At 38.8% G+C, this 27500-nt stretch overlaps 2 protein-coding genes across 3 annotated transcripts in view; both read left to right on the top strand.

Moving 5' to 3' along the window:
- The window catches only part of dele1 (DAP3 binding cell death enhancer 1), an 11178-nt gene extending 3850 nt beyond the window's left edge, over positions 1-7328 (top strand). Inside the window, exons 7-12 of the mRNA XM_079891793.1 lie at positions 477-558; positions 635-777; positions 1389-1550; positions 4204-4296; positions 4388-4541; positions 5115-7328. Coding sequence (XP_079747919.1) covers positions 477-558; positions 635-777; positions 1389-1550; positions 4204-4296; positions 4388-4541; positions 5115-5347 — 867 coding nt within the window. The 3' untranslated portion in view covers positions 5348-7328. The remainder of the gene's footprint in view (positions 1-476; positions 559-634; positions 778-1388; positions 1551-4203; positions 4297-4387; positions 4542-5114) is intronic.
- A 620-nt stretch (positions 7329-7948) lies between these two features.
- Positions 7949-27500, top strand: part of apbb2a (amyloid beta (A4) precursor protein-binding, family B, member 2a) — a 38548-nt gene continuing 18996 nt past the window's right edge. For both annotated transcript variants that reach the window (XM_079892138.1, XM_079892137.1), the window contains exons 1-9: positions 7949-8099; positions 10185-10997; positions 11891-12102; positions 13465-13583; positions 13924-14052; positions 15221-15354; positions 15441-15501; positions 18745-18879; positions 19686-19813. In XM_079892138.1, the coding sequence (XP_079748264.1) occupies positions 10201-10997; positions 11891-12102; positions 13465-13583; positions 13924-14052; positions 15221-15354; positions 15441-15501; positions 18745-18879; positions 19686-19813 (1715 nt within the window). In that variant the 5' untranslated portion in view covers positions 7949-8099; positions 10185-10200. The remainder of the gene's footprint in view (positions 8100-10184; positions 10998-11890; positions 12103-13464; positions 13584-13923; positions 14053-15220; positions 15355-15440; positions 15502-18744; positions 18880-19685; positions 19814-27500) is intronic.

Below are 27500 nucleotides of genomic sequence, written 5' to 3'. Positions count from 1 at the left end.
CGTCTAGAACGCAACTGATGCTTCTTCAAGCGTCTCCATACTTGAAAAAACGCGGAAAACTACTTTTAAACAGGAAATGATGGAATATTTACGTACATATTTACAGCGGGTCTATTCGCACGGGATTAGTATTACCTGAGGGAATTTTTCCGGACCTTTTTACTGAAGGTAAAAGTCGCCATAATCTTTACTGACATTGTCCGTGATGATCCCTGAGATGCACATTCAGACGGGACTAAAGTCACAGAGAAGCTCTGGTAATTATTACTCTACCCCACCTCTACATGTTACACTAGTCCTGTCCGAATAGGGCTTTAGACAGCCTAGGTCAAGGTCTTGTCAATCAGGGAAGGTCTTGTTTTTTAAGTTTCGTTGACACGTCGGCTATATAAAAAGCTATAATAACTGAAAATTCTCACATATAGCCTCTTTAAACATGTTTTGCTTTAGATGAACCCTTCGTATGTTTCCCGCAGGAACGTCTAACACCCGATGAAGCGGCGCAGGATTTGAGACGCGTGGCGGACAGCAGCGTACCCATAATCCTCAACATCATCGGTAATGATGACGACCTCACACACACACTCCGTCAGAAGATGCTGTGAGAACATCTGAACATCGTGTGGTGTTTCAGGTCTGGAGAGCGCGAGAGCGGGGGATTACGAGACGGCCTTCTCCTGTTTCCTGGCTTCGGCTCAGCACGACTACAGCAAAGCTCAGTTTAACGTGGGAGTTTGTTACGAGAGAGGACGTGGAGTACGGCGAGACCACAGCAAGGTAAACGCACGTCAAGTCACCTTCATTTATACAGCGCTTTCAGCTTTACAGAGATAACAGGAGATTACAGTAACAGAGATTGTTTTGGCTTTACAGCAGATCTAGAATAAAGTTATTGTCCAGCTAAAGTTAGTTTTGATTGATTTACTTCCATTGTAAAGATCATTAGTTATTAACTTAGGGTCCGCTAACACAACACTGTTCTAACTGAAGACTAAAACTTTTAATGTGTTCTGGCCATTCATTCGCACAACAACAGTGTTTGGAGGCTCGAGAACACAAACTTTGAAACAGGTTTTAAGGTGAAAGTGTTGAAAAATGTTTAATAACGTTATCATCTCAGCGTAAGCTTCAAACACGCAAATCTGTGAAAACGCTGACGGCGAGCACTTGTGAATTACGTGTTTAATATATAGGTTTGCGCGTTTGAATATATATGTGCGCAGGCGTGTAGTCTTTCTTTTCAAATTGACCTCAACAAATTACTTGTCTAGCCTTAAAAATTCATAATACAGAAATTTTTGTCGCTTCCGCGTATCCATGTGAACTGGAACTGTGAATGTTTAGATAGTCTCTTCCGTGTTTACTCACACATGACTGTGGTCTCTCAGGCGGTGCTTTACTACAGACGCGCTGCAGTCGCTGGCCACCGGCAGGCTCAGTATCGCTGTGCTAAACTCCTCCTGAACAGCAGAGGGCAGCAGAGCTCAGAGACAGACTCAGAAGCGGCGCTGAAGTTCCTCTACGCAGCGGCAGACGCCGGACTCACGGAGGTACAGCTCATGTGTACACTGCTTAAAGGGATAGTTCACCCAAAAATGAAAATTAGCCCATGATTTACTCTCCCTCAAGCCCTCTCCCTCACAGATGCACTTTTATGATGGACAGATGGACTTTTATCGTGGATAAATGCACTTTTATGATGGACAGATGCACTTTTATGATGGACAGATGGACTTTTATCGTGGATAAATGCACTTTTATGATGGACAGATGCACTTTTATGATAGATTGATGCTGGACTCACTGAGGTACAGCTGATTGTACACTGCTTAATGCCACAAGTCTTATCTACACTACCAGTCAAAAGTTTTTGATCGGTAAGATTTTTAAAGTTTTTAAAAGAAGTCTCTTCTGCTCACCAAGGCTGCATTTATTTTATTTAAAAAAAAAAAAAAAAACTTATATTATTCCAATTTAATAAGAATATATTGTAAAATATAATTTATTCCTGTGATCAAAGCTGGATTTTCAGCATCATTACTCCCGTCTTCAGTGTCACATGATCCTTCAGAAATCACTCTAATATGAGGATTTGATGCTCAAAAAACATTTATCAATGTTGAAAACAGTTGTGTAAAAAAAATGTTCAGGATTCTTTGATGAATAGAAAGTTCAAAAGAACAGCATTTATTTTTAAATTGTCATAATATTTAACAGTATTACAGTTTTTTTTTCTCTCATATTCTTAATCAAATAAATGCAGCCTTGGTGAGCAGAAGAGACTTCTTTTAAAAACATTGAAAATCTTGGTAGTGTACATTATAACGTAAATGCTCAGACCGGCTCTAGATCCTTCCAAAGTATGTTTTTCAGCAGAAAATCTTGATCCTCACATCAGTTCAATTTGGCCATTCAAGAGGGTCTGTCTGGCTATGAGAACAAGAGGCCTGTGAGAGAGATTTTAGCAGAACACTCTAGAAAAATGTCCCCTTCGTTCTAGAGACTCGTCCTCTTCATATGATGTCCGGGGGCCGAACATGAGCGAGTGACACGTACAACTTATCCCATTGAGACAGGACCAAATATCCCAAAATTGACATTTATGTTACGTCATGGGGCCACTAGGACAGTGTCCATAGTTTTGTGTCCCTCTGACCTTGTTTAATACATGATTTGCCAAAAAAGAGACGCTCGTCCACGATCCGTCTGTGACATGTCCATTGAATAAAGAGAAACTGGGATGTCCGAAATACAGGGGTCAAAAGGTTGCAGGGCCTCGAAATTTGGCACAATCGACCGTCAAGGGTCCCCGAATCAGGTCCTCGAGTTTCCCGGCTCTAGATGCTTCCTGAGTCTATTGGCCCCTAGGAAAGTAACTAGAGCATGAGGCCTTTACAGGCACACGCCCCCATAGAGATCTATGCAAGACAGAGAGAAACTGGGACGTCCGAAATACAGGGGTCAAAAGGATGCAAAGCCTCGAAATTTGGCACAGTCGACCGTCAAGAGTCCCAGAATCGGGCCCCCAAGTTTCCCGGCTCTAGATGCTTCCTGAACCTATTGGTCCCTTGGAAAGTAAGTAGAGCATGAGGCCTTTACAGGCACGCGCCCCCATAGAGATCTATGCAAGACAGAGAGAAACTGGGACGTCCGAAATACAGGGGTCAAAAGGATGCAAAGCCTCGAAATTTGGCACAGTCGACCGTCAAGAGTCCCAGAATCGGGCCCCCAAGCTTTGCCGCTCTAGATGCTTCCTGAGCATATTGGCCCCTGGGAAAGTAATTACATCATGAGGCCTTTACAGGCACATGCCCCATATAGATCTATGTAAGACAGAGAGAGATGTATGAAAAATAACACAATATTTTACTGCATCTCTCAGCCTAGACTTCTTGGTATATCGTCAAGGGCCCTGTGATGCAACTTTTTTGTGATGTTTGGGGCCCCAAGGACCTCCAGGGGCCAAACGTGGACCACTGACACATGCAACTTATCCCATTGATTTCCATAGGTTTTTTGTGGACAACACTCAAGACAAGGCCGAATGTCCCCAAATTGACATGTCATGTCACGAGGCCCCTGGGACAGTGTCCAGAGTACCGTGTCACTGTGACCTTGTTTAAACATGATTGTCCCAAAAAGAGCTGGTCATCCATGATCCGCCTGTGAAATGTCCATTGAATAAGTTGCAAACGGGACGTCTGAAATACAGGGGTCAAAAAGATGCAGGGCCTCGAAATTTGGCACAGGGGACCATCAAGGGCCCTCAAATCGGGCCCCCGAGTTTCCCGGCTCTAGATGCTTCCTGAGCCTATTAACTCCTGGGAAAGTAACTACTAGAGTACAGGCACACGCCCCATAGAGATCTATGTAAGGCATTGAGATGTATAAGAAATAAAAATATATATTTTATCGCATCCAACAGCTTAGCCCTCTCAGTATATCGTTGAGGGTCCTGTGATGTAACTTTCTGTGACAATTGGGGCCCCAAGGACCTCAAAACTTACCCCATTGATTTCTCATAAGTGTTTGACAGATCTGAATGTCCCCAAATGGTTTGTAGTGGTGTTTTTTTAATGTCTTGAAGGTGGGTTCTTTTGATTTAGACTAGTATGCAAGCACACAGAACACTTCAGCCACCACACAGCAACAGATAAATAATCTCCCATCCCTTAAACACAGTGTGTGTGTCTCTGTCTCCAGGCTCAGGTGTATCTGGGTGTCGTGTTGTCTCAGGGTTCGGAGTGGGACGAGAAACAGTCCGTTCATTATTTCAGGATGGCCGCTGAGCAAGGGGTAACACACCTCTCGTCTACATACTCTATACTAATGATGTGCTTTTTATGAATTAAGAGCTTTATTGTGTTTGTTACGTGTGTGTGTGAAGGACAGCGGTGCTCTGGTGTGTCTGGCTCAGTGTTACGAGAAGGGTTTCGGCGTGTCTCCGTGTGTCCAAACCGCAGTCAGGCTGTATCAACAGGCAGAAGCCCGAGGAAACCAGCAGGCCAGAGACGTCCTGAGAGACAGACACAGCAGAGAGGGTGAGAACACGCCGACTGAGATAAAAACACATATTTCTGACTGATTATATATATGTGACCCTGGACCACAAAACCACTAGGGTAATTTTTTGATTTATAATCTATATTGAATAAATGTGCTGCATTCACTCACAAAAATAATTTTTATATATATTTACGGTAGGAAATGGACAAAATATCTCCATGGAACATGATCTTTACTTAATATCCTCATGATTTTTGGCATAAAAGAAAAATCAATAATTTTGACCCATACAGTGTATTGTTGGATATATACCCGTGCGACTCGAGACTGGTGACGTGATCCAGGGTCACATGTGAATTAAGGGGCTGTCTGGATGTAATATAAGTGGTTGAATTGTGACTCTAAATCAAGGTTATTATTGTAAATTAAAAAATGCTACTGAAAAATATTTTTGTTAATTGAAATAAAGCTGAAAGTATCTTATTACTGAACTGGAATTGATTTCTCTCTCTCTCTCTCTCTCTCTCTCTCTCTCTCTCTCTCTCTCTCTCTCTCTCTCTCTCTCTCTCTCTCTCTCTCTCTCTCTCTCTCTCTCTCTCTCTCTCTAGTCTTACGCTCGATCCGATCTGCGCCGTGCTTCTCTGTGATTGGTCAACTGAATCTGAATGCCATCGTTCCTCAAGAGACCAGCGATGAGAAGCCCCGCCCACAGCATCGATCTGCCTGTCAATCACAGCCACTTCCTCATTCCTGGAGCACAGGAAGTCTGAGTTCACTGTCGTCAGTCACTCTTCAGATGCTCGGTGCTGAGAGCAAGGTCTGGACGCTAGGAGTGCGATAAATTAATGAGGAATTCATATTCATCTATCAGCAGATATTGATGTTTAATGGTCCGCTGGTCAAAATGATTTACACGTACTGTACAGTCAAACCTAAAGTTATTCAGACACCGTCAACATTTCTCACATCATCACAGTTTATTCGCTATAGTTTAGAGAATGGTGATGAAATATGAGCAGAACTCAGTTGATATTTGACTGGTTTTGTCCGTCCTTCTGTTAGACTGTCTCACACATGAATTATGTTGAATATCTGTCAGCTGTTAAATTTAACTACACAATTAGATAATACCAGTTTAGCTCAACCAATCACCAATCAATGCTTCATTGTGTTCAGTCTGTGTGTAAAAAGAGCATTAGCAATTAAAGAAAAAACACTTCAGCAAAACATGATCAGCTCAAAGTGTCCCAATCATTTCTGCTCCCAAATTTTTTATAAATTTGACTGGTTATCCACTGTATGAAGAATTTTTTGGGTATAATATGTCACAGACTTTATTTTGCTCTCCTCACTTACACTAATGAACTATAGTGTCCTGATCACACTAGTGAAAAAAAATATAAAAATGTATATCTGGTGTCTGAATAATTTATGGTTGGACTGTACAATAAAAAGCATACGCTGTACATGTAGCTGTTAGAAATGCACACACACTGCGCAGGTTATGATGGAAACTCCCTGAGCGAGGATCAGATCTGACACATGAATGTTCTCGGCCAATCAGAGTGGAGCTGCTGAGTTCAGAGCTCTGTGATTGGTTGATTTATCTATGAGATGTGATAGCTTTTTTTCTGCCTCTGTGGGAGTGGGAATCTCTTTATAGTGGGTTTGGTTTTGTATATATTTGTGTGTTTGGTTATGAAGAGTGTGTGTGAATGCTGTAAGAGCTCGTTTATGCCTCGGAACAAAGATATAAAACAGGTAATTGTGACGACTTCTCACAATTCTGGCTAAATATTTTGGGGAAAAAACAGATGTTAACTTTTGATGAGAAATATCAGAATTGCAAGATATAAAGAAATAAGATATACATTTTAAGAATTTGTCAGAATTGCAAAATATGTATTATGAGATATAAACTCAATGTTAAGAAAAAGTCAAAATTGCGAGATATGAATTATGAGATAAACTCAGGATTTAGAGAAAAATAGTCAGAATTCTGAGATATATATTATGATATGAATTTAGAATTTTGAGGAAAATATTTAGAATTGTGAGATAAATTAAGCGATATAAACTCAGAATTTTGAGGAAAATAGTCTTTTTTATATAAATTGCGAGATATAAATTTAGAATTTTGAGGAGAATAGTCAGAATTGCGAGATATAAACTCATAATAAACAATAATCAGAATTCTGAGATTTAAATGATATAAACTAATAATAAACAATAATCAGAATTGTGAGATGCAAACAAGCAATATTGTGAAAGAAAGACTGAATTACCTTTGTTTTATTTCGTGGCGTAAACAAGCTTCCATATAACACAGTGATATTGTGACTGAATGAGGGTTTTTACTGAGCGTGTAGAACGTGATGTGCAAGAATACGCTTTTCTCTGTATTATTTGTGTATGATCTGTTGTCAGATTGCCTGAGAAGGTCACGTGGTGCTTTTTCTTTTTCTTGCCTTTCCTGTTTTCTGTTTTTCAGAAGAGTTGAACATATTGTTTACATGATTACACTAAAACCGTAAGGCCACATATTCATCCAGAAGCAGAATTATTATTAATTATCAAGAGATTTACACCATTAGCACCTTTTTTTTTACTAAATAAATTGCATGTGCCAAAGATTAAATTAAGATATGTGCCTTAATTAGATTATACACAACTACAAGCCAACAGCATTTTGTCACAAGTATTAAACATCAGAACCTGATATTGTAGGTTTGTCTTGATCTGTTCAGCACTTTGATTGGTTTATTGAAAAAAACTTCATCCTAAAGCACTTCATAGAAATAAAGACTTCTTTTTTTACACTGTTTTTGTGTCTGACTGATATTCTCTTACAAAAATGTTCCATTTTGAAGTAATATACATTTTATTATACATTTGTTTACTACTTTAAACAATGGAAGACGTGTTCAGAATCTCTAAATTTAATTTATTCTTCAAAAAAAAAAAAAAAGTTTTATTGTTGTTATTTATATAGTGCTTTTTACAACACAGTGTTTCAGAGCAGCTTTACAGAGATAACAGGAGAATAATGCAACAAAGTTTGTTTCCAGAAGAAAATAGCATCACAGTCCAGCTTAAGTCAGTTCAGTGATGCTTCATTTTTGTTGTAAAAAAGTTATTAATTTAGTTAATTTATATATAGCCGCTCTGGAGAAAACTGTTGAATGTCAGAAACTGTGGTTACTGTATTTTAAGCGAGTTAAATATCAATAGTAATATGATATTTATATTAAATTAATATATGAGGGTTGTTGTTTAAGTTCAGATACAAATTTCCATTATGAATGTTGGAAAAAGGAATTAATTTTACACGCTACTTGTCTCATGAATATTAAGCTACGTTTCGAGCGCGACCTGATTAATATTCATGCGGTGGCTTGCGCTCAGCGCTCGGATTGGTTGGCGCGCGCGTCCACTGAGCGCATGCGCAGAGAGCAGCGCATCCTGTGCGAGGTGCGGAGAGGTCTCGCGTTGCGGGCGTCTCTGGACTTTAAAAGCGGGCGTCACCTCGCGTCTCCGCATCAGCATCTCCAGAGAGAGAACAGCTGAAACACACTCGCGAACACCCGGTGCTGGTAAGTGACTGTCTCCGAACAGATGACGTCATGTTCATACACACACACACATACGCGCGCGCTGAATCTTAATTATACCGATTGATCCAATGCATCTTCGTTGCAGCAACTTTATAGAATTGAGGATTGAATTGAGTTTGTCATGCACAGGATGCGCGTTATGAGAGCGTGACTTGACACATCTCACTGACATCATGTGGGAATATATGTGTACATATGATCGTGTGAGTTGATGATGATGATGATGATGATGAAGCTGCTGCATGGAGCATTTGTTGCAGACTGTGTGTTTGTGCAAGTTCTGATGTGCGTCATTATTTGCACCGAATGTTTTGGGCCGATCTGAACGGATCTGTCATGATCACAGCAACTTCTGTGCATGCTCTACATGATGATGTCATCGCTGGATTTGGCCAAACTTCTCAAATATTCACTTTTAATACGATGTTGCATTTCCAATTCTGTGGCTAAATGATCAGAATTAAAGAGATATAATTGGATGTAATCCTATATGCAATGCAATACTGTATTACACTAGTTGAGTCTTGCATTGTTGCTGTTATGTTCTATTCTGAATTGTATTGCATTGAGGATTATAATCAAAATTAGCAGTTTCTAGTGCCTTACATTTGATTGCATACTGGATTATAATCAAAGAGTTGTATGAATGATCCAAGAGACTTCACTAGTATAGTACAGTATTGCATAATATAGTCACTGAGTGATTCCTGTAATATCAGATTTCAGTTTTTATTGCATATATGATTATAACCAGAGTTAGAATATTAAATCGTTTCTGTACGGAAAGATAATGAGTCTTGCATTTTTGCTGTTTTAAATTGAATTGCATATAGGATTATAATTAAAGTTTGTAAATTCTGTTCCGAGAGTATTTTACTATGTTGTTATGCAATACTATACTGTACTATAGAGTTATTGAGTCTTGCATTTTATGACCCTTTTGCGATGTTGCATATCCAATTTTATTGCATATAGGATTATAATTAAATAGTTGTATGATTATAAATCAATAATGCAATACTGTATTATACTAGTATAGTCTTGCATTTTTGCTTTAATGTCCTATTTCAATATATATATTGTATATTGGATTACAATAAGAGTTATCATAAATTATTTTACTAGTGCCTTTTACTGAAGTTATTCAGTTTAGCATGTTGGCTGTTATATCTATATGTTATAGAGACTTCATTAGTAGCATTGCATAATATAGTAAGAGTTACTGAGTCTTGCATCTTTGTCCGATTTCAGTTATTATTTTTTATTGCATATAGGATTATAATTAAAGTGTTATAAAAAATAACAATAATTCCAAGCATATTTATTGGCTATATCATGCAATACTTTACTGTACAATTATTGAGTTTTGTATTTTTGCTGTTATATTTTATTTAATATTTTATTGCATATGCAAATATAAACTATTTGTATTGTCCAAGATGTTTAAAAGGGAACAAACTAAATTATACAAAAAAATAATATCTTGATCCTTATGAATTTATTATCCACTTGTCTTCTTGAATAACTTTATATTTATGAGTTATTAATGAAGACAATAACAAAAAATAACATTTTACTGTATCACTGTTGAGATCAGTCAAAACAACAGCTTTTGGCTGATGCACAGAAAAACAGTCACGCATGTCGGGACTGACACACTGTGTGTGTGTGTGTGTGTGTGTGTTGTATGTGGGCTGTTGTGCTAAACATTGCTGTATAATCACACTGATCTTCAGTGAAGATCTGCAGCAAACACATTTTCCACCCCAGTCCGTCACAGCCCGTGTGTTTGTGTGTATATGTGTGTGTTTGTGTGTATATGTGTGTGTTTGTGTGTATATGTGTGTGTTTGTTGCTGTATAATTTGAAACGCTGTGCTGACTGTGCAGTTCATGTAAAGGTGATCGGGTCTAAGAGTCACACAAACACACAATGACACATGAAACATGGCTGATTAACAGAAGAATTGTAATTACTCAGTATTAGAATCTTCTTGTTGTTAAATTAAAGTTTTTAGTGACAGGAATAATGAAGCTAATTAACTAACGTTCTCACTCTTCACAGCCGATTTATCGTTGCAATGATGTCACTGCAGAAGCCTCCCCTCAGGCGCAGCGCATCGACCGTAGAATCGACCAATCACAGCGGCCCGTTGTTGGCTCCGCCCACCTCCCTCAATTTACGCTCCTCCCTCAACCAGCAGCTGAGCTGCGACACCATAAAGGAAGGCGTGGTCGCGGTTTCCAAGGAAGCGCAAGGCTCTTCGAAGAGTCGTCAAAAATACGCGTTGACGAATATTCAGAACGCAATGGGTTTGAGCCAAAACTCCGCCCCTTTAAGCCAAAGCCACGCCCCTTTGAGCCAAAGCCACGCCCCCGTGCACTTTAAACCCGCCCCGACCAAATCCGCCTCATCATCGTCTCTCTACTGCTCCTCGCTTTCCTTTTCCACATCCAATCCCAAACTGGCCAAGAATGGCACTAACCTACAGCTAAAAGAGGAGCAGTTGGACCTCAACAAGAACGACAAGAACCTCCTGAGGAGCAGCTGCGATTGGCTGGAGGGGAAGGACAACCAGAAGAACCCAGCATTCAGAAGGAGGACCAAGAGCTTTCTAGAATACCATCGGGAGGAGGAGGCATCCAGCAGTCCTAATAAACACACGCATGTTGAGGAGAAACACCTCCTGCCTAAGCTGGAGGCGCAAACCTGGGCTAAAGAGAACCATGTGGAGGTTCATCTCACCCTCCCACAGAACCACCTGCTCCTGCTGGCCAGCGAAGAAGAAGAAGAAGAGGAGGAGAGTCCAGAACCGGCGGACGTTTACGAGCACGTGCTCCGCCCGAACAACGAGCGCGTGAGCCGCGTCAGAGACGGGTAGGGCTGCACAGTTAATCGAGTTTGTAGTCGCGATTGCAATTACGCTTAAAGGCGCAATTACAAAAAAAAGTTAACTTACATTATTCTGTGTGCTTAAGATGTGTTTTTGTTATTTTAAAGGTGCAGTGTGTAATTTTTAGGGGCATCTAGTGGTGAGTTTGCGAATTGCAACCAACAGAAGTTACGGTGGCCGACAGGAAGTGATGTCGTCGTCTGAGACAGCAGAGAGCAGCCAGTTAATCAATGAGGTTTCTTTACAAAGATAAATTAAGAAATTATCTTTACATAACTATTCAGTAAAACGATGTTATTGCGGATATTATTGTCACTTGTTCTTCAATGTGTCAGTGTTTTATCCGCTGACTTTAGCTAGCTACTTATCATGAAGAACAACATAGTGACGAAACGCGTTTGTCCGTTCAGGGCCACTGTAGAAACATGTCGATGTAAGCGGACCCGCGGTGTGTGTAGAGAGAAATGCTCATTCTAATCTAATAAACACATAACGGTTCATTATGTAAGGTCTTTATACACCACTGAAAACATAGTTATGTTTATGATATTGCATTTCTGTCAACAGATCCTCCTAAATATTACACACTGCACCTTTAAGGTTTTTTTTTGCTTTGGTTTGGTTTCTTTAAATAAATAAAAAATTATATTTGGCATTTGAGGCTTAATGCTATAGAAAAGCAAAACAAAGTTATTTTCTGGAAGAGTGTTTTCAGCTTGTATTTTGATGTAATAAAATAGCATGCAGTCGCTTCAATCAATGGCATAAAGCTCTTCAAAACATCATTCAATGTAAATTATGATAATCGTAGTTAATAATCGCAATAACAATTTCAAGGGAATAATCGACAGTTATAATTCTTGTCGTAATCGTGCAGCCCTAGAGATGGGAACGTCGCTTCTCCGAGCGGGAAGGTCCAAATGATCCCGCCGTCCACGTTACGCCTGGAGCTGAGAGAAGACGAGGCCGAGGAGTCTAACGAACGCCCGGCGCGATCCGAGAAACAGGTGGAGGACGAGGAGGAGGAAGATTCCAGCTGGACGACGCTATCACAGGAGAGTCCGTCTGTGGAAACGCCTCCGGAAACAGGTGACCTCCGTTTATTTACTCTCATGCTGATCAAAAGCAGTGTTGGGGAAAGTTACTTTGAAAAGTACTGCATTACAATATTACGTTACTCCATTAAAAAGTAACTAATTGTTTTACTTAGTTACCTTTAAAGAAAAGTAATGCGTTACATTATTGCGTTACTCCCTTAAAAAGTATCTAATTGCTTTATTTGTTACATTTAAAGAAAAGTAATGCGTTACATTATTGCGTTACTCCCATAAAAGTAACTAATTGCTTTATTTGTTACTTTTAAAGGAAAGTAATGCGTTACATTATTGCGTTACTCCCTTAAAAAGTAACTAATTGCTTTACTTAGTTACTTTTAAAGAAAAGTAATGTTACATTATTGCGTTACTCCCATAAAAGTAACTAATTGCTTTATTTGTTACTTTTAAAGGAAAGTAATGCGTTACATTATTGCGTTACTCCCTTAAAAAGTAACTAATTGCTTTACTTAGTTACTTTTAAAGAAAAGTAATGTGTTACATTACTTTTGCATTACTTTTTCTCACCTGGGCTATGCTTGTTTTTCTTGTTTCATTCTTAAAGTTCTATTTTTGGGCAAATGTTCTAGATTTTAAGTTCTACAGGGTGGGCCATTTATATGGATACACTGTAATAACATGGGAATGGTTGGTGATATTAAAGTCCTGTTTGTGGCACATTAGTATATGTGAGGGGGCAAACTCCTCAAGATGGGTGGTGACCATGGTGGCCATTTAGAAGTCCACAAACAGGACTTTAATATCACCAACCATTCCCATGTTATTACGGTGTATCCATATAAATGGCCCACCCTGTATATTTTGACAAATTTAAATAATAAGGCTGAAGGAAATACAAATTCACACGTGTACAGTAGAGGGCGCAGCTCAAACAATCCTTTCAGTCTAACTGAATCATCAGCAAGTACATTGGTCAATAAAGTGAGATTAAATGCATAAACATATTTATTTTGTTTAACATTATTGGAGGTTTGCATAGTATTCTGATTTTGCGTTTCACTGATTTTATTCATTTTGAGGAATTCTGAATCTGTAAATGCTTACATTTAGTCTAGAACTACAATAACAATCAATTTACTCACAATTTCTCTCAGGAGAGCTGTCAGTCAATAAATGGGAAAACAAAGTAACTTGCGTTACTTATTTGAAAAAGTAACAAATTTAAAAGTAATGTGTTACTTTACTAGTTACTTGAAAAAAGTAACCTGATTACGTAACTTTTAAGTTACTTGTAATGCGTTACACCCAACACTGATCAAAAGTACAGTAAAAACTGTGAATTATTGTTATTATCATGTGAAATATGTGTTTTCTCTGTGATTATGTGGTGTTGTAGGTGTTTGGGAAGAGCCTCAGCTGAAGGAGTGTTTTTGGCGAGCTCAGCCTGACCTGGAGGCGGAGCCACGAGTGAAGGGGGCGTGTCTTCCTGTGCCCTGCTCCAAAGCACAGACTGAGGTACACACATTCACAGTCGTTTAGCAGACAATTTTATCCAAAGTGACTTACAAATGAGGAATACAGCAATCTTAATGAGGCAATAAACACAGATAATAATGCAAGCTCTTCTGCTCTTACCACAGTTTTCCTGCATGTGATGATGTGTTTCTTATTGACATATTATTTTTAAAGTCAGCATGATACGCAAATTGCAACCATTTTTTCTTCCCTATTGTGACGTATATCTGAGTGAAACGGCTTCTTGACTAAAAAAATTATGTCGGCCGGGACTTGATTTATTAATTTGTGCTTGTTTATGCGTGCGTGCGTGTGTGTGTGTGTGTGTGTGTGTGTGTAGCGGCCCAGCAGTATCGTGTCGGACAGCTCTGTGGAGCCCGTTCCTTCATCCGCCTCGTCACCCTCCTCTTCCTCGCTGTGTTACGAGGCGATGGGACGCGCCGCCAGTTTCCTCAACAACAACTACCTGGTAAACACCTGAAATAAACACAAAGCCACTAGAGCTGCGCTTTGACGCAAACTTCATGATTTGATTTTGATTCACAAGCATGCGATTTAGTTCATTTCCGAGCTTCAATCTGATCCGATTCATGAGAAAAAACGGAGAAATCAGCCGTTCAGAAAGCATCAGCTCATAGAGATGTGGATGTGTGCAGTCTCTGCATTAATTCACTTCAGTCACGTCATGTTTATTCACACAGCACTTTATACAGTCGCAGCAGCTTTACAGTAATAAACATGAGCAATAGTGTCAGAGTCTCTTTAGATTAGAATCACAGCTTCAGTTTCTACTATCAAGCGTCTCTCCGGTGTGTTCGTGTTTTTACTCGCGTCTGAACAGAAGAAATGAACCGGAGAAGATTCACACCTCAAAGAAGGCGGAGCCTGAGAGCCACGCCCACTTATGACATCATCAGCAGAAAGAATGCGGAGCCTGAGAGCCACGCCCACTTATGACATCATCTGCAGAAAGAAGGCATGCCTTCTTAAGAGCCACGCCCACTTATGACATCATCACGACAGACCAATGAGAGTTCAGAGGCGTTTAACAGCCAGAACGAACTTTTCCAGAAAGTTTCGAACTCCCAAAAACAAACTCTAAACAAACTTTATATTAGCCTGAATTTGTTCAAAATTACGTCACAAGTATATCAGGGCGTTTATGCTTTAAACGACACAGGGAAACCCTGTGAGTCGGTACAAATATTAAAGCTTAAAACTGATTTGTGTACAAACATTTAAGTTGCACATATGGCAGGTTTTTTTAATAATAATGTTAAAATAATAATCTTCTAATGACATGATTATGTTTCTACTCCAATACATTTTTTGAAATATAAACATTTAAACAGTGGCTTTCATAAAAACTTGTTTTCATAATGAATTTATTCAAACACACATTAAGTGTAGAACAGGTTAAGGTAAAATATAATTCATATGTAATATAGTGCGTATACAGTAGTCAACATTTGAAGTGGATCAAAACCTTTCATCAAAGTTATACATGAATTTTGAACAATACCCGGTCTTGTCTTAGGAAAACTGTGATTAACTTTTTTGATCCACTTCAAATGTTGACTACTGTATATATATATGGGATTTGAGACTTTATGCAGCTTTTCTATCGTTCTTTACAGGACCTGACGGAGACATGCGACTCCCGAGAGAAGCGTCGCGAGCGCGAACGACAGGAGGAGCGTGAGAGAGAGCGACAGATGAACCGAGAGAGTTTAGGAGCTCACGGCGGCCCGTACAGCTTCATCAACCACAGGTGAAGCTCCTCACCTGTAAATCAGGGGATATATTAATCATAAAACCACAGGACAGAAGCTTCATGATGATCTTTATCCTCCTCAGAGCTAAAGTCCCATCAGCCCCTGCAGACACCATCATTCCCATCAATGACCCGGAGACTCAGGTAATTCTGCTGATAAACTGGTGTTTATCACTCTGGAGATCATACACGGGGTTTCTCTAATCGTAAATATTAACACAACTTGTAACAAGAAGAATGAGCACCAAAATATCAGCATTAATCAATGATGAGGGATGACACAAAATCACAGACATCACAAATAAAAAAATAAATAAAAAACAATATAAAATAAATAATAATGATGAGGGATGAGATGAAATCACACAGACATCACAAGTAAAAAAATATTTAAAAAAATAATGATAATAATAATAACGAGTAATGACATAAAATAACAGACACCTCAAAATAAATAAATAAATTAATAATGATAATAATAACAACGAGGGATGACATACAAAATAACATAGACACCAGAAATAAAAATAAAAAACAATATAAAATAAATAATAATATTAATAATGAGGGATGACAAAATCACAGACATCACAAATAAAAAAATATTAAATAAATAATAATAATATAAATGGTCTTGGTAATCTTAGTTAAATCCTGGGATGTTTTAATGTGTTTTTTTGTTTTGGGGAATCAGCACGTTTATCTAAGAACAAAATAGGGAAACATTAGGTTTAGAAGTTATCATTTTGGATTTATGAATATGAAATTTGCCCGACAAGCACAAAATTACAACAGCATTGTCCAAGAGTCGGTGTGACGTAACAGAAACAGGACAATTTCTTCTTTGATTTCATTTAAATCATTAAAAAAAAAAGTAGGTAAGACCTGAATAGATTCCTTTTCAGATCCACAAAAAGAGCAGTTTAGATGAATTTCAAAGAATTTATTATAAAGGATTTAACTATAACTCTCTTGTTTGGAATCACCAAATGATTATATTCTGACCAGATATTATGGAAAGATATTAAAGGATAAAACTAGCATCATAAACAGTGATATATATCAACAGTGACGCCGTGTGGCGCTGCCTGGAACTACTCCTGAGCAGGCGTTTGACGCAATGCATTTTGGGAACAGAAGAATGACATCATCTTTAGCTTCAATAAGATGTCTAATATACAAGATTGTTATATTTGAGATCTTCTCTTAATATTTTGAACACATTTGTCCAATTATGCTACTTTAACTTGATAAAAAAAAGAATAAATCAGGTTGATCAGATCAATAGGATTTATAGGGGTCATATAATGGGACATGCACTTTTACAAGTTGATTGCACTGAAATGTCTGTTGGCAGTGCCTGTACACAACCATCCTATCATGATTAAAATCCATCCAGTGGTTTTGTTTTAATCTCCATATATGTTTGACCATCTATGAAATCAAGCCGTTCGATATTGTGACGTCATAAGATCGTACGCCCCTCCCGCGATTGTGATTGACAGCCGTGTTTCAACACAAGACCCGCCCTGAGCAAGCTGTGACAGCCGTCGTCATAGTAGTCCGCCATTGTTGATATGCTGGAGTAGAATGGCGTCTAAGCGATTGTGGTGTTCTGTTCTTAGATGTAATAAGGAACACAGCAGTCATTTGGATGTTCCTAAATCTGAGGCGTTGAAGATGCAGTGGCTGAGTTTTGTTTTTGAAGCGATATGCCCAAAGGATTGACGCGGGGATTCCCTCACGGGGATTCCCCACGATCGTCCATGCTTTCATGTTTACGCGAATCATTTCACACCAGACAGCTTTACAAACGAGACAAAACGGATCGGTACCAACGTGTTACTGCTGAACCTCCAGAAGATGTGAGTGTAATGTTTTATTAACCTTTATATTAGTATTTATATTAATCTTTGCGAAATTTGCAAACCTTGCTGCAGGCTTCACAATGAATGCATCTAAGGTTTACACTCAGGGTACATTACGGCATGTTTTCTATGTACGACGTTCTCAATATAATTCATAATCACACGTTTATAACGAATAACACGTGGTTATTGTGTTAGATACGGTGTACCCACAGAACAGAGGGGCGGGGTGAGCAAAGCTCATTATCATTTAAAGACACATGCACTGAAACGGCGTGCTGAAAACAGAGCTGTTTTTGACCAGGTAAAATTAGTGTTTTCTTACAATACTAATGAGAATTTTTAATTAAAGTATATTACAAACTTTTAATTTAGACCCTAAAGAATCATATTAGCTTGTACAAAAATGGCATTATATGACCCCTTTAAAGGGTTAAAGTGATAGTTCACCCAAAAAGGAAAATTAGCTTTATAATGCAAGTGAATGGCTATTTCTGTTTTGAAGTTCATAAAAGTGCATTTATCCATCATAAAAGTGCATCTGTCCATCATAAAAGTGCATCTATCCATCATAAAAGTGCAAAAAGTGCATCTCTCCATCATAAAAGTGCATCTGTCCATCATAAAAGTGCATCTGTCCATCATAAAAGTGCATCTGTCCATCATAAAAGTGCATCCGTCCATCATAAAAGTACATCTGTCCATCATAAAAGCGCATTTATGCATCTGTCCATCATAAAAGTGCATCTCTCCATCATAAAAGTGCATCCGTCCATCATAAAAGTGCATCCGTCCATCATAAAAGTGCATTTATGCATCTGTCCATCATAAAAGTGCATCTGTCCATCATAAAAGTGCATCTGTCCATCATAAAAGTGCATCTATCCATCATAAAAGTGCATTTATGCATCTGTCCATCATAAAAGTGCATCTGTCCATCATAAAAGTGCATCTGTCCATCATAAAAGTGCATCTATCCATCATAAAAGTGCATCTGTCCATCATAAAAGTGCATTTATGCATCTGTCCATCATAAAAGTGCATCTGTCCATCATAAAAGTGCATCTGTCCATCATAAAAGTGCATCTGTCCATCATAAAAGTGCATCTATCTATCATAAAATTGCATCTATCCATCATAAAAGTGCATCTCTCCATCATAAAAGTGCATCTGTCCATCATAAAAGTGCATCCGTCCATCATAAAAGTGCATTTGTCCATCATAAAAGTGCATCTGTCCATCATAAAAGTGCATCTGTCCATCATAAAAGTGCATCTGTCCATCATAAAAGTGCATCTCTCCATCATAAAAGTGCATCTGTCCATCATAAAAGTGCATCTGTCCATCATAAAAGTGCATTTGTCCATCATAAAAGTGCATCTATCCATCATAAAAGCACATCTGTCCATCATAAAAGTGAAAGTCTGATAGAAGAATGTCATATACACCTTTTCATCTTTGGGTGGACTATCCCTTTAAGACAGGAGTTGAGGTCCAGTGTGCTGGTCTGCTGTTGCAGGTGTTCTGGGTCCAGTATCTGGGCTGGTTGGAGGTTCGGGAGGCAGATCTGATGTGTGGGAAGAGCGGCTCGACGGTCAGCGACTGCATTCAGCAACTACAGCGACGCAGAGAGACAGACAGCGACCGGACGAGGGTGAGACGGGTTCACATCTGATCTCACTCATACTCACACGCAGTGTTACTTTTAATGACAAGTAATGCGTTACAATATTGCGTTACTCCCTTAAAAAGTAACTAATTGCTTTACTTGGTTACTTTTAAAGAAAAGTAATGTGTTATGTTACTTTTGCGTTACTTTTTTTCCACCTGGGCTGGGATTGTTTTTTTATAACAAAAAAGTTATATTTTTGGGCAAATGTAAAGACCCTTTCACACCAAAAGTGAAATAATAAGCCTCAGGCTGAAGGAAATGCAGATTGACTCCTGTACATTAGGGGGCGCAACTTAAACCTTTCAGCTGCTGTTATTCTGGATAACGGAAGAATAGGATGCAGAAGAAAAAAGTTTAACACTTACTTTACCAATAAAAACAAAAAAATCTATAGTCATTTTTGCTTATGGTGTAACTGAATCATCGAAGGTCAGAAGCAAGTACATTGGTCAATAAAGTAAGATTAAATGCATAAACACATATGTTTTATTTAACATATTTAGTAATTGGAGATAGTATTCTGATTGAAAAGTTTAATATTGTTACACACACACACACACACACACACACACACACACACACACACCATGTTGGCTGTTATGTATGTTTTGTTGGCCTGGGTTTTTGTTGTATCTGTCAGCTGTAAAGTATTTGTTTCCATAATAAATAAATAAAAAAGTAATGCTTTACTAGTTACTTGAAAAGTAATCTGATTACGTAACTCAAGTTACTTGTAATGAGTTATTCCCAACACTGCTCTCACGTCTCTCTTGTTCTCTCTCGCTCAGAGACAGACGATGCTACTGGTCCTGCAAGATGTCACTCTCAGCCTCATCGACGCCACTGACCACACCCTCCTGCACTCTCAGCCAATCAGCTGCATCCGCGTGTGGGGAGTGGGGCGGGGCCTCAGCAGGTCAGACACTTTCCCTCAAGCCTTTCTAACTCCATTAAACGCTTGTTTCGAGGTGATTCAGCTTTTCTGCAGACGGTGTTGTGATGTTTACGGCTTTTTGAAGTTAATGCATGTACATGATGTGTTTAATAGCATCGAAGGAGATTAATTCGATCACATTTTAAATGTTTTTCTTTCTGACATACTCTTAAAAGTCACTGTGACACATTATGCCTCTTTTCATAAGATGTAATATAAATCTATGGTGTCCCCTGAATATGTCTGTGAATTTCAGCTCAAAATACCCACAGATCATTTATTATTGCTTGTCAAATTTTCCCCGTTTTGGGTGTGAGTAAAAACGCACCATTTTTGTGTGTGTCCCTTTAAATGCAAATGAGCTGTTGCTCCGCCTCCGTTCAGAAGAGGGTGGAGCCTTATACGAGCTTCAGAAACTCCAGCAATAACAAAACACACCAATCTCACTCATCCAGAATCCAGAGTAACCAGTAGCGAGTGCAGCCTTACGGAGAGACTCAGGAAGAGTTTCTGAAAGTTAGTGGAGACATTTATGTAGTTGTTGTGGAGTTACATTGATCATCTCATCATCATGTTTAACATTTACACACGTTGACACAGTTCCTGAGATCTTTATAAGACAGCGGTGACTTGTTCTGGTCAATAGTGTTCAGTGCTCGTCTGTGCTCAACCACAGAACAGTTTCATGCTTTGCTGGATCTTCATCAGTGCGTTAGAACTGGTCTCTGTTGGCGCGTGTGGAACCAAATGTCGGCTGGTGTGTGTAAACGTGCAGATTAAGGACCAGTGATATTATAATAAGATCCTCTTCATACGTCAGAAGGGGAGTGAAGTCTCATCGGATTATTTTTTGACATGCTTGCAGAGAAAGGCTCACCAGAACTAAGTTACTGGGTTTCACTTTTCAAGTTTTCTGTGTCGGTAGAAGCACTGATTATTATGGAAGCTTGTTTCCGCCACAAAATAAAACATTTCAAAAGATAATTGCGACTTTTTATCTCAGAATTGTGAGATATAAAGTCAGAATTGCGTGAAATAAAGTCGCAATTGCGTCTTATAAAGTTAGAATTCTTACTTTTTTTTTCTCAATTGCGACTTTATATCACGCAATTCTGACTTTATAAGAATTCTTTTAAAGCTCCAATATGTAGGAATGTTGTAATAAAATTTCCGAAAATCACTTGCACAGTGTGATATATTTCCTCCAGTTGTGTACTTACAATATCTCAAAAGTCTCCAAAGATTTTTTATTTCAGAGAAATTCCGATTTTAAATAACTGGCCGTCCCGGAAAAGAAATGTCGCGCCTCAGTGACGCAATGTCCGCTCTTATCCTTTTTTCCATGTGATAGGATATTCCACCACACCGGATTTTTTTTTTTTTTTTTTTTTTACAACAACTTTATTGAGGTTTTTTTTCTTATCACAATAAACAATAAAGACGTCTGACAAAGAATAAAAAAAGAATAAAATAAAAAATATGACCCACCACACCGGAATATCACATGGTCAAATGCGGAAGTGGTGGTTATAGCGTTATAGCCATAGACTGTATGGTTATAGCTGTTATGGATCACGATTACTCTTTGGCGAGTATTGAAGTGCCAACAAAACGAAAGCGTCCATATTCGGATACACGCGGAGTCGCGGACTGTGTGACAAACGGAGGAATAAAACCCGGATAAATATCGGCAGGCGATTTCGAGATGGAGAGAGCTGCGCGACTATCTTGGACTTGACAGAGACTCTCTCGCGAGTGTATTGATAGACAGGTAAGACATGCAACTGTCAATATTAGTACTTATAAACAAAGTTATATTGCTCTTCTTTGTACTTTGGTAAGGCTTTTTATCACGTGTGGTGACCGAGATTATGGCAGTACAATTAAATACAATCGGATATGATGTTAAAAAAATATATTTAGTCATTACTTGCAAATGTTCGTTCAAATTTACTTTTAGATATTGGTTTGAACACGTTAAACAACACGGCATTAACCATAAAAACGTAAAACTGCACAACATTAACCAAACAAATCATTTGACAAATAGCTGTAAGTTGTAACGGGATAATATAGCATAACATTTCACGTTCCTTGCAGTTCATTAATTATGATGCCATAAAATAATACGATCAGACATACAGGTAATACAAAAACGAATAAATTACCTCATCCGTGATCATGATTCATTAATTCCATGTAGATATATCGCTAGATGGTGAAAACGCATTAAAAACGACATCTCCCATCTTCACCTCCTTCATGGCGTCATCAAGCTTCGCCTTTGTTATTGTTGGAAACTGCGCCCTCTTGTGGTCAAATACCAAAGTCGCATACTGGAGCTTTAAGTCCAATTCTAAGGAAAAAAAAGATTTTTTTTTTTTTTTTTTTAACCTCAGAATAGTTTATATCTCACAATTCTGACTTTATAACACGCAATTGCGACTTTATATCATGCAATTCTGACTTTATATCTCCCAATTGCGACTTTATTTCTCAGAATTCTGACTTTATATCTCCCAATTGCGACTTTATTTCTAGAATTGCAACTTTATATCTCGCAATTGTGACTTTATATCTCAGAATTGTGACTTTATATCTCAGAATTGCGACTTTATATCTCACAATTGTGACTTTATATCTCAGAATTGTGACTTTATATCTCAGAATTGCGACATTATATCTCAGAATTGTGACTTTTTATCTCGCAATTGTGACTTTATATCTCACAATTGTGACTTTATATCTCACAATTGCGACTTTATTTCTAGAATTGCGACTTTATATCTCGCAATTGCGACTTTATTTCTAGAATTGCGACTTTATATCTCACAATTGCAACTTTATTTCTCAGAATTGCGACTTTATATCTCACAATTGTGACTTTATATCTCGCAATTGCGACTTTATTTCTAGAATTGCAACTTTATATCTCACAATTGTGACTTTATATCTCGCAGTTGCAACTTTATTTCTCAGAATTTCGACTTTATTTCTCACAATTCTGACTTCATATCTCGCAATTCTGAGAAAAAAAGTCACAATTCTGACTTGATATATCGCAATTGTGAGAAAAAAAGTCAGAATTGTGAGATAAAAAGTCGCAATTATTATTATTTATTTATTATTCAGTGGCGGGAAACAAGCTTCCATAGATTATAGCACTTAAGCATACAAAAAGTCAGATTTTCATGATATGTCCCCTTTAAATCTAGCATGTGAAACACGACGCGCTATGTAACAAACAGTAGTATATTACAGTCACGTGACCTTGTTATGTTGCATATTTAATTCAGTGATCGGCATCACACACATAAATATTATTATTTTATTATCCAATTGTGCGTCAGAATCGTATACTAACACATGCAGTGTGTTACTGTCTATGCAGTTGGGTATTTTTTTGGTTTTTATTATTGCATGCTCCGTACAATAGAGTTTTTCATGCATGAAGACAGTCTGTTCAGACAGTATGGATACTGCAGAAATAATAATCTGAGGGGAAGTCGAGTGCAGTGCATTGTGGGATACAGTATGTGTCTGTTCTGGTGATGTACTGCACATTTTTGCAAATGTAGTGGGTCATTTGGGTATTTTAAGTGAAAAAAAACACAAAAACACAATGTTTTTCCCCCACAACATTTATGAGCTCCATAAATGCCGCTTTTTGGGAGCAACATTATGCTGACATTGCATTTTATAATTTATATTTTTGGCTGCAACTATTCGCACTGAGCAATAAAGTGTAAATAGTGGTTAGATGCTATAATTGCATCTCAGTTTATTGTAGAATATTAAAAAAACAATGCAATAATAACAACATATTCAGTGCATATGATTATATTTATTACATCATTACTTGTCCCAGTCCCTTAAGCCCTACCCGGTAAACACTATATTCTCACTATTAAATACACGTTTTATTCGCACCTTTCGAATATTTTCTTAATTTTCATTTAAATTAAACTCCAAGCTGATATGTGACGGGAAAATGGAGAAGAAAGAGTTCAGTAAAAGGTGGATTTGTACTCGGGTTTGTCTCCGCATCACTGATCCCTCAGACAGGTTTTGATTGGCTGAATCAGGCACTGGTGGGCGGAGTTACTGTAAACAGCTTATTTGCATGTGGCGTAAATATACACGCTATATATTCTTTGGTTGTGCACCTGACTTATTTTTTTAGATGTGCATGCTCTCTGAAATTGTGTGGCATTTGGGTATTTCATGCATAAAGATACTGTATGAGGGGAAGTCGAGTGCAGTGCATTGTGGGATACAGTATGCGTCTGCTCAGTGATTTACTGCACATTTTAGACAATTCCTGTGTGCCCAGTTACATACTGCAGGAATGATAGCACGAGTAGCATGCTGTTCTGTGATGAATGGTCTCTCTCTCTCTCTCTCTCTCTCTCTCTCTCTCCCTCTCCCTCTCTCTCTCTCTCTCGTCCCCTGAGGAAGATGAAAGCTTTAGTGTTCAGTGTTAATGGCAGAGACGTGTTGGAGAGACGCAGAGAGTGATGAGAGACATTACAGCGCTCACTCTCTCTCTCTCTCTCTCTGCTGAGTGAGTGTGTGTTTCACAGACGGTGGTTCCTCTGGTGTGTGTGTGTGTGTGTGTGTGTGTGTGTGTGTGTGTGTGTGTGTGTGAGAGTGTGTTGTTGAACCATAAACCACATTGATTCACTGACTCCAGCGCAGAGCGAATCTCTCACAACGACAGCGAGAGTCCAGTGTCGTCATCTAGACGGAGAGCAAGGCTTCTGATGTGGAAACTGATATTTATTTCTGGAGGCATTGAGATTTTATAATACTATATTATATTTCGGTGTGAGATCTGGGCTGGATTTCCTGATAACGTTGTCTCTTAGCGCGCTGCAAAGACTCTATAGTATTCTTTAGGTATTCTTTATAAAAGAAGCACTTCAGAAATAGTTGAAATTGCATTTATTAGGACTCACGGGATATTATAAAAAATAATTGAAACTATATTATCCTATAATAGCCTAGCCTACATATTTCAAAATTGTATTATATATTGCTGCCTGCCACAACAACGGCACATTACAAATGTTTACGTGCTTTTCTTCTCTTTCCCATTTTTGTTCGCTGAGGTGGAGCTGCGATGAAATATTGTTCTTGTGAGTAATTTCCAGCATTTCAGTAATAAGTGTATATCGTACGTACGGTGCTCGGCAGTGATCCAAGAGGATTTAAACAGTGAATTTTGAATCTCTTCTTGTGAACTCAGAGATGTGGATTCGGACGGAAATGAAATCGCCACACGATCGCGTTCGTCAAAAACCGTTGGTATTTTGGCCAGGGATTTTTACGCGGGTTGGGTGAGAGAAAACACTGACATTCTGGATTCGGACGGCAATACAATCACAGACTAATCCCTGTAAATGATGAAAATACCGTATGAATATGAATAATGATGAATATACCGAATTGTGCTTAAAGCTACAATACATGAATATCAGTCACGTGACTCTTACGTCATCCGCTCTTTTTCCAGTTGACTGCCGCCATCTTGAGTACCTACCGAGTACTGTCTTTGGTACTGACAAGCATTAACTAGCTAGCTTGCTACTATTTACAGCTTCGTACGGATACAGTAAATGGCTACTAACATTTCGCACCTCGACTGCCATGAAAAGAAACGCTACTACCGAACTACCAATCCTGGCATTCAATGATATTATATGTTGATCCCACTGTTTTAAGCGTGGTACTTTTGCCAAGTGTGTCAGAGGTTCTGGGTTCTAATTCGCTCTCATATAGTTTTTTTTTTCTCATCAAAACCGATTATGTATATCAGTGGTTGTATATCAGGCAGGGACACGTTTGTGTGCATTTGTTTTGTAATTTCACCGGAACGAATGGGTCTCTCCACATTGAAGCGCGCGTCCGAGTGAAGACTGTGCGCGAGCCACAAGAGAACACAGTATCCGCGCCACTGATCGCAGCGGCAACGAGCACTTTGATCACTTGATTTCAGAAACAACACATTTCAGCGCTAGATCAGCCTCTTATTTAACAAACGAACTAAATGAATGCTCTGCTAGTTAACTGGAGATGTTTTGTTTATTTGTATTGGTACATTCGTGCCGCGAGATGTTTCAAAAGTGGTGGGGACATGTCCCACCCGTCCCACCTGCAAATTACGCCGTCTTTTTTCGTCCTGAGGTAGCTGTAAAAGGATATTTTGGGGTCTCCTTTTTTGTTGTTGCACCCCACCGCACAACATTGACCACATAGCTAGCTAGTTCCTTTGCGACTGATGTGAATCAGGTACTCAAGATGGCGGCAGACAAGTTTTATAAGTGAGTGATGTCAGTGAGGAGATGTTGGTGACATCATCTGATATTCATCCATATGTAATTTTTTTTTTCGCCGCTAGGGGTCGCTAACCTCTTACAATAACAAAGGCGTCGGTTGATGGTTGATAAGCGGAATTATGGATCTGTAAGAGGTTAGCGACCCCTAGTGGCGATAAAAATTACATTTTGTAGCTTTAATAAGCGGAATGATGGATCTTGTCGTCATGCTGAAGGATCTAATAATGTTTATGGATGAGTGAATACACTGATGTTTTTAGCATGACTGTGGGGTGAAGCGGCGCGAGTGCTAATGAGAGACAGATCTCAGCGCCACACGCGAGTCCCGCGGATATAAAGGAATGAGGACATTTAATCCTACCGAACTAACTTACCCGCCAGTGCTGAATAACACTCACACAGGGCAGTTTATTAGACGAATGAAACTAGTGAGGGAACGCAGCGCTGCTTCACTTGCTCTACACTATCACACTAAACTGCATTTGAGTGTGTTAAAGTTATAATGTTATTCTGTGTGTTAGTTTGTCTGTATGAGACTAGCAGTGAGCGAGATCAACATTAGCATAACATACTGATCATATTCTAACATTTCATCATGTTGAGCTGTATAACACTGAGTAGTTTTATGTACATTAGCTCACCTCTACATTTGCGCGTCTCTGTCAAGTGGAAGTTAGCCGCGGACGCTAGCTCTCGGCATCTCGAAAACGCCACACTGATATTGATCCTCGTTTTAGTTCTCCTTTTGTCCCAAAGTCTGCTTGCCATGATCCATAATGTTTGAACGAAACAACAACAGCGTGAGCGCGCCGCTAGACGTAACGCAGTTGTCCACGTCTGTCGCCATGGTTACTATGGGAATACTAGCCAAAACCAGGGATAACGCGGATGTTATGTGAACATGGACGAGCCATTATTTAAAATGGGAATATCTCTGAAATTAAAAATCTTTGGGAACTTTTGGGATGTTGTAAGTACACGACTGCAGGACATATATCACACTGTGCAAGTGACTTTTGGATATTTTATTACAAAAATCTTACATATTGTAGCTTTAACTGGCAGTATATGCTTCCACTGGCCTTTGAAAGCGCTCTGCGGACGGCGCCGTCTTTTAGCACAACTATAAGGTATACTTAACTAAGAACGTTTCGGGAAACGCGTATTAGCGATAAGGTACAGCTTAAGAACCCGTAGCGTTAAGTAGGTTTCGGGAAACCCAGCCCAGGAGAGATCAGATCTCATAGGTAAATCTCACCAAAGAAATACCCATTTTAATGATCGTTTAATGTCATTTAACTGTAATAACATAACTGTAATTTCCTATTATC

The sequence above is a fragment of the Squalius cephalus genome, assembly GCF_949319135.1.
Source record: "Squalius cephalus genome assembly, chromosome: 14".
NCBI lineage: Eukaryota > Metazoa > Chordata > Actinopteri > Cypriniformes > Leuciscidae > Squalius > Squalius cephalus.
This window is presented reverse-complemented; position numbering and strand designations above follow the sequence as displayed.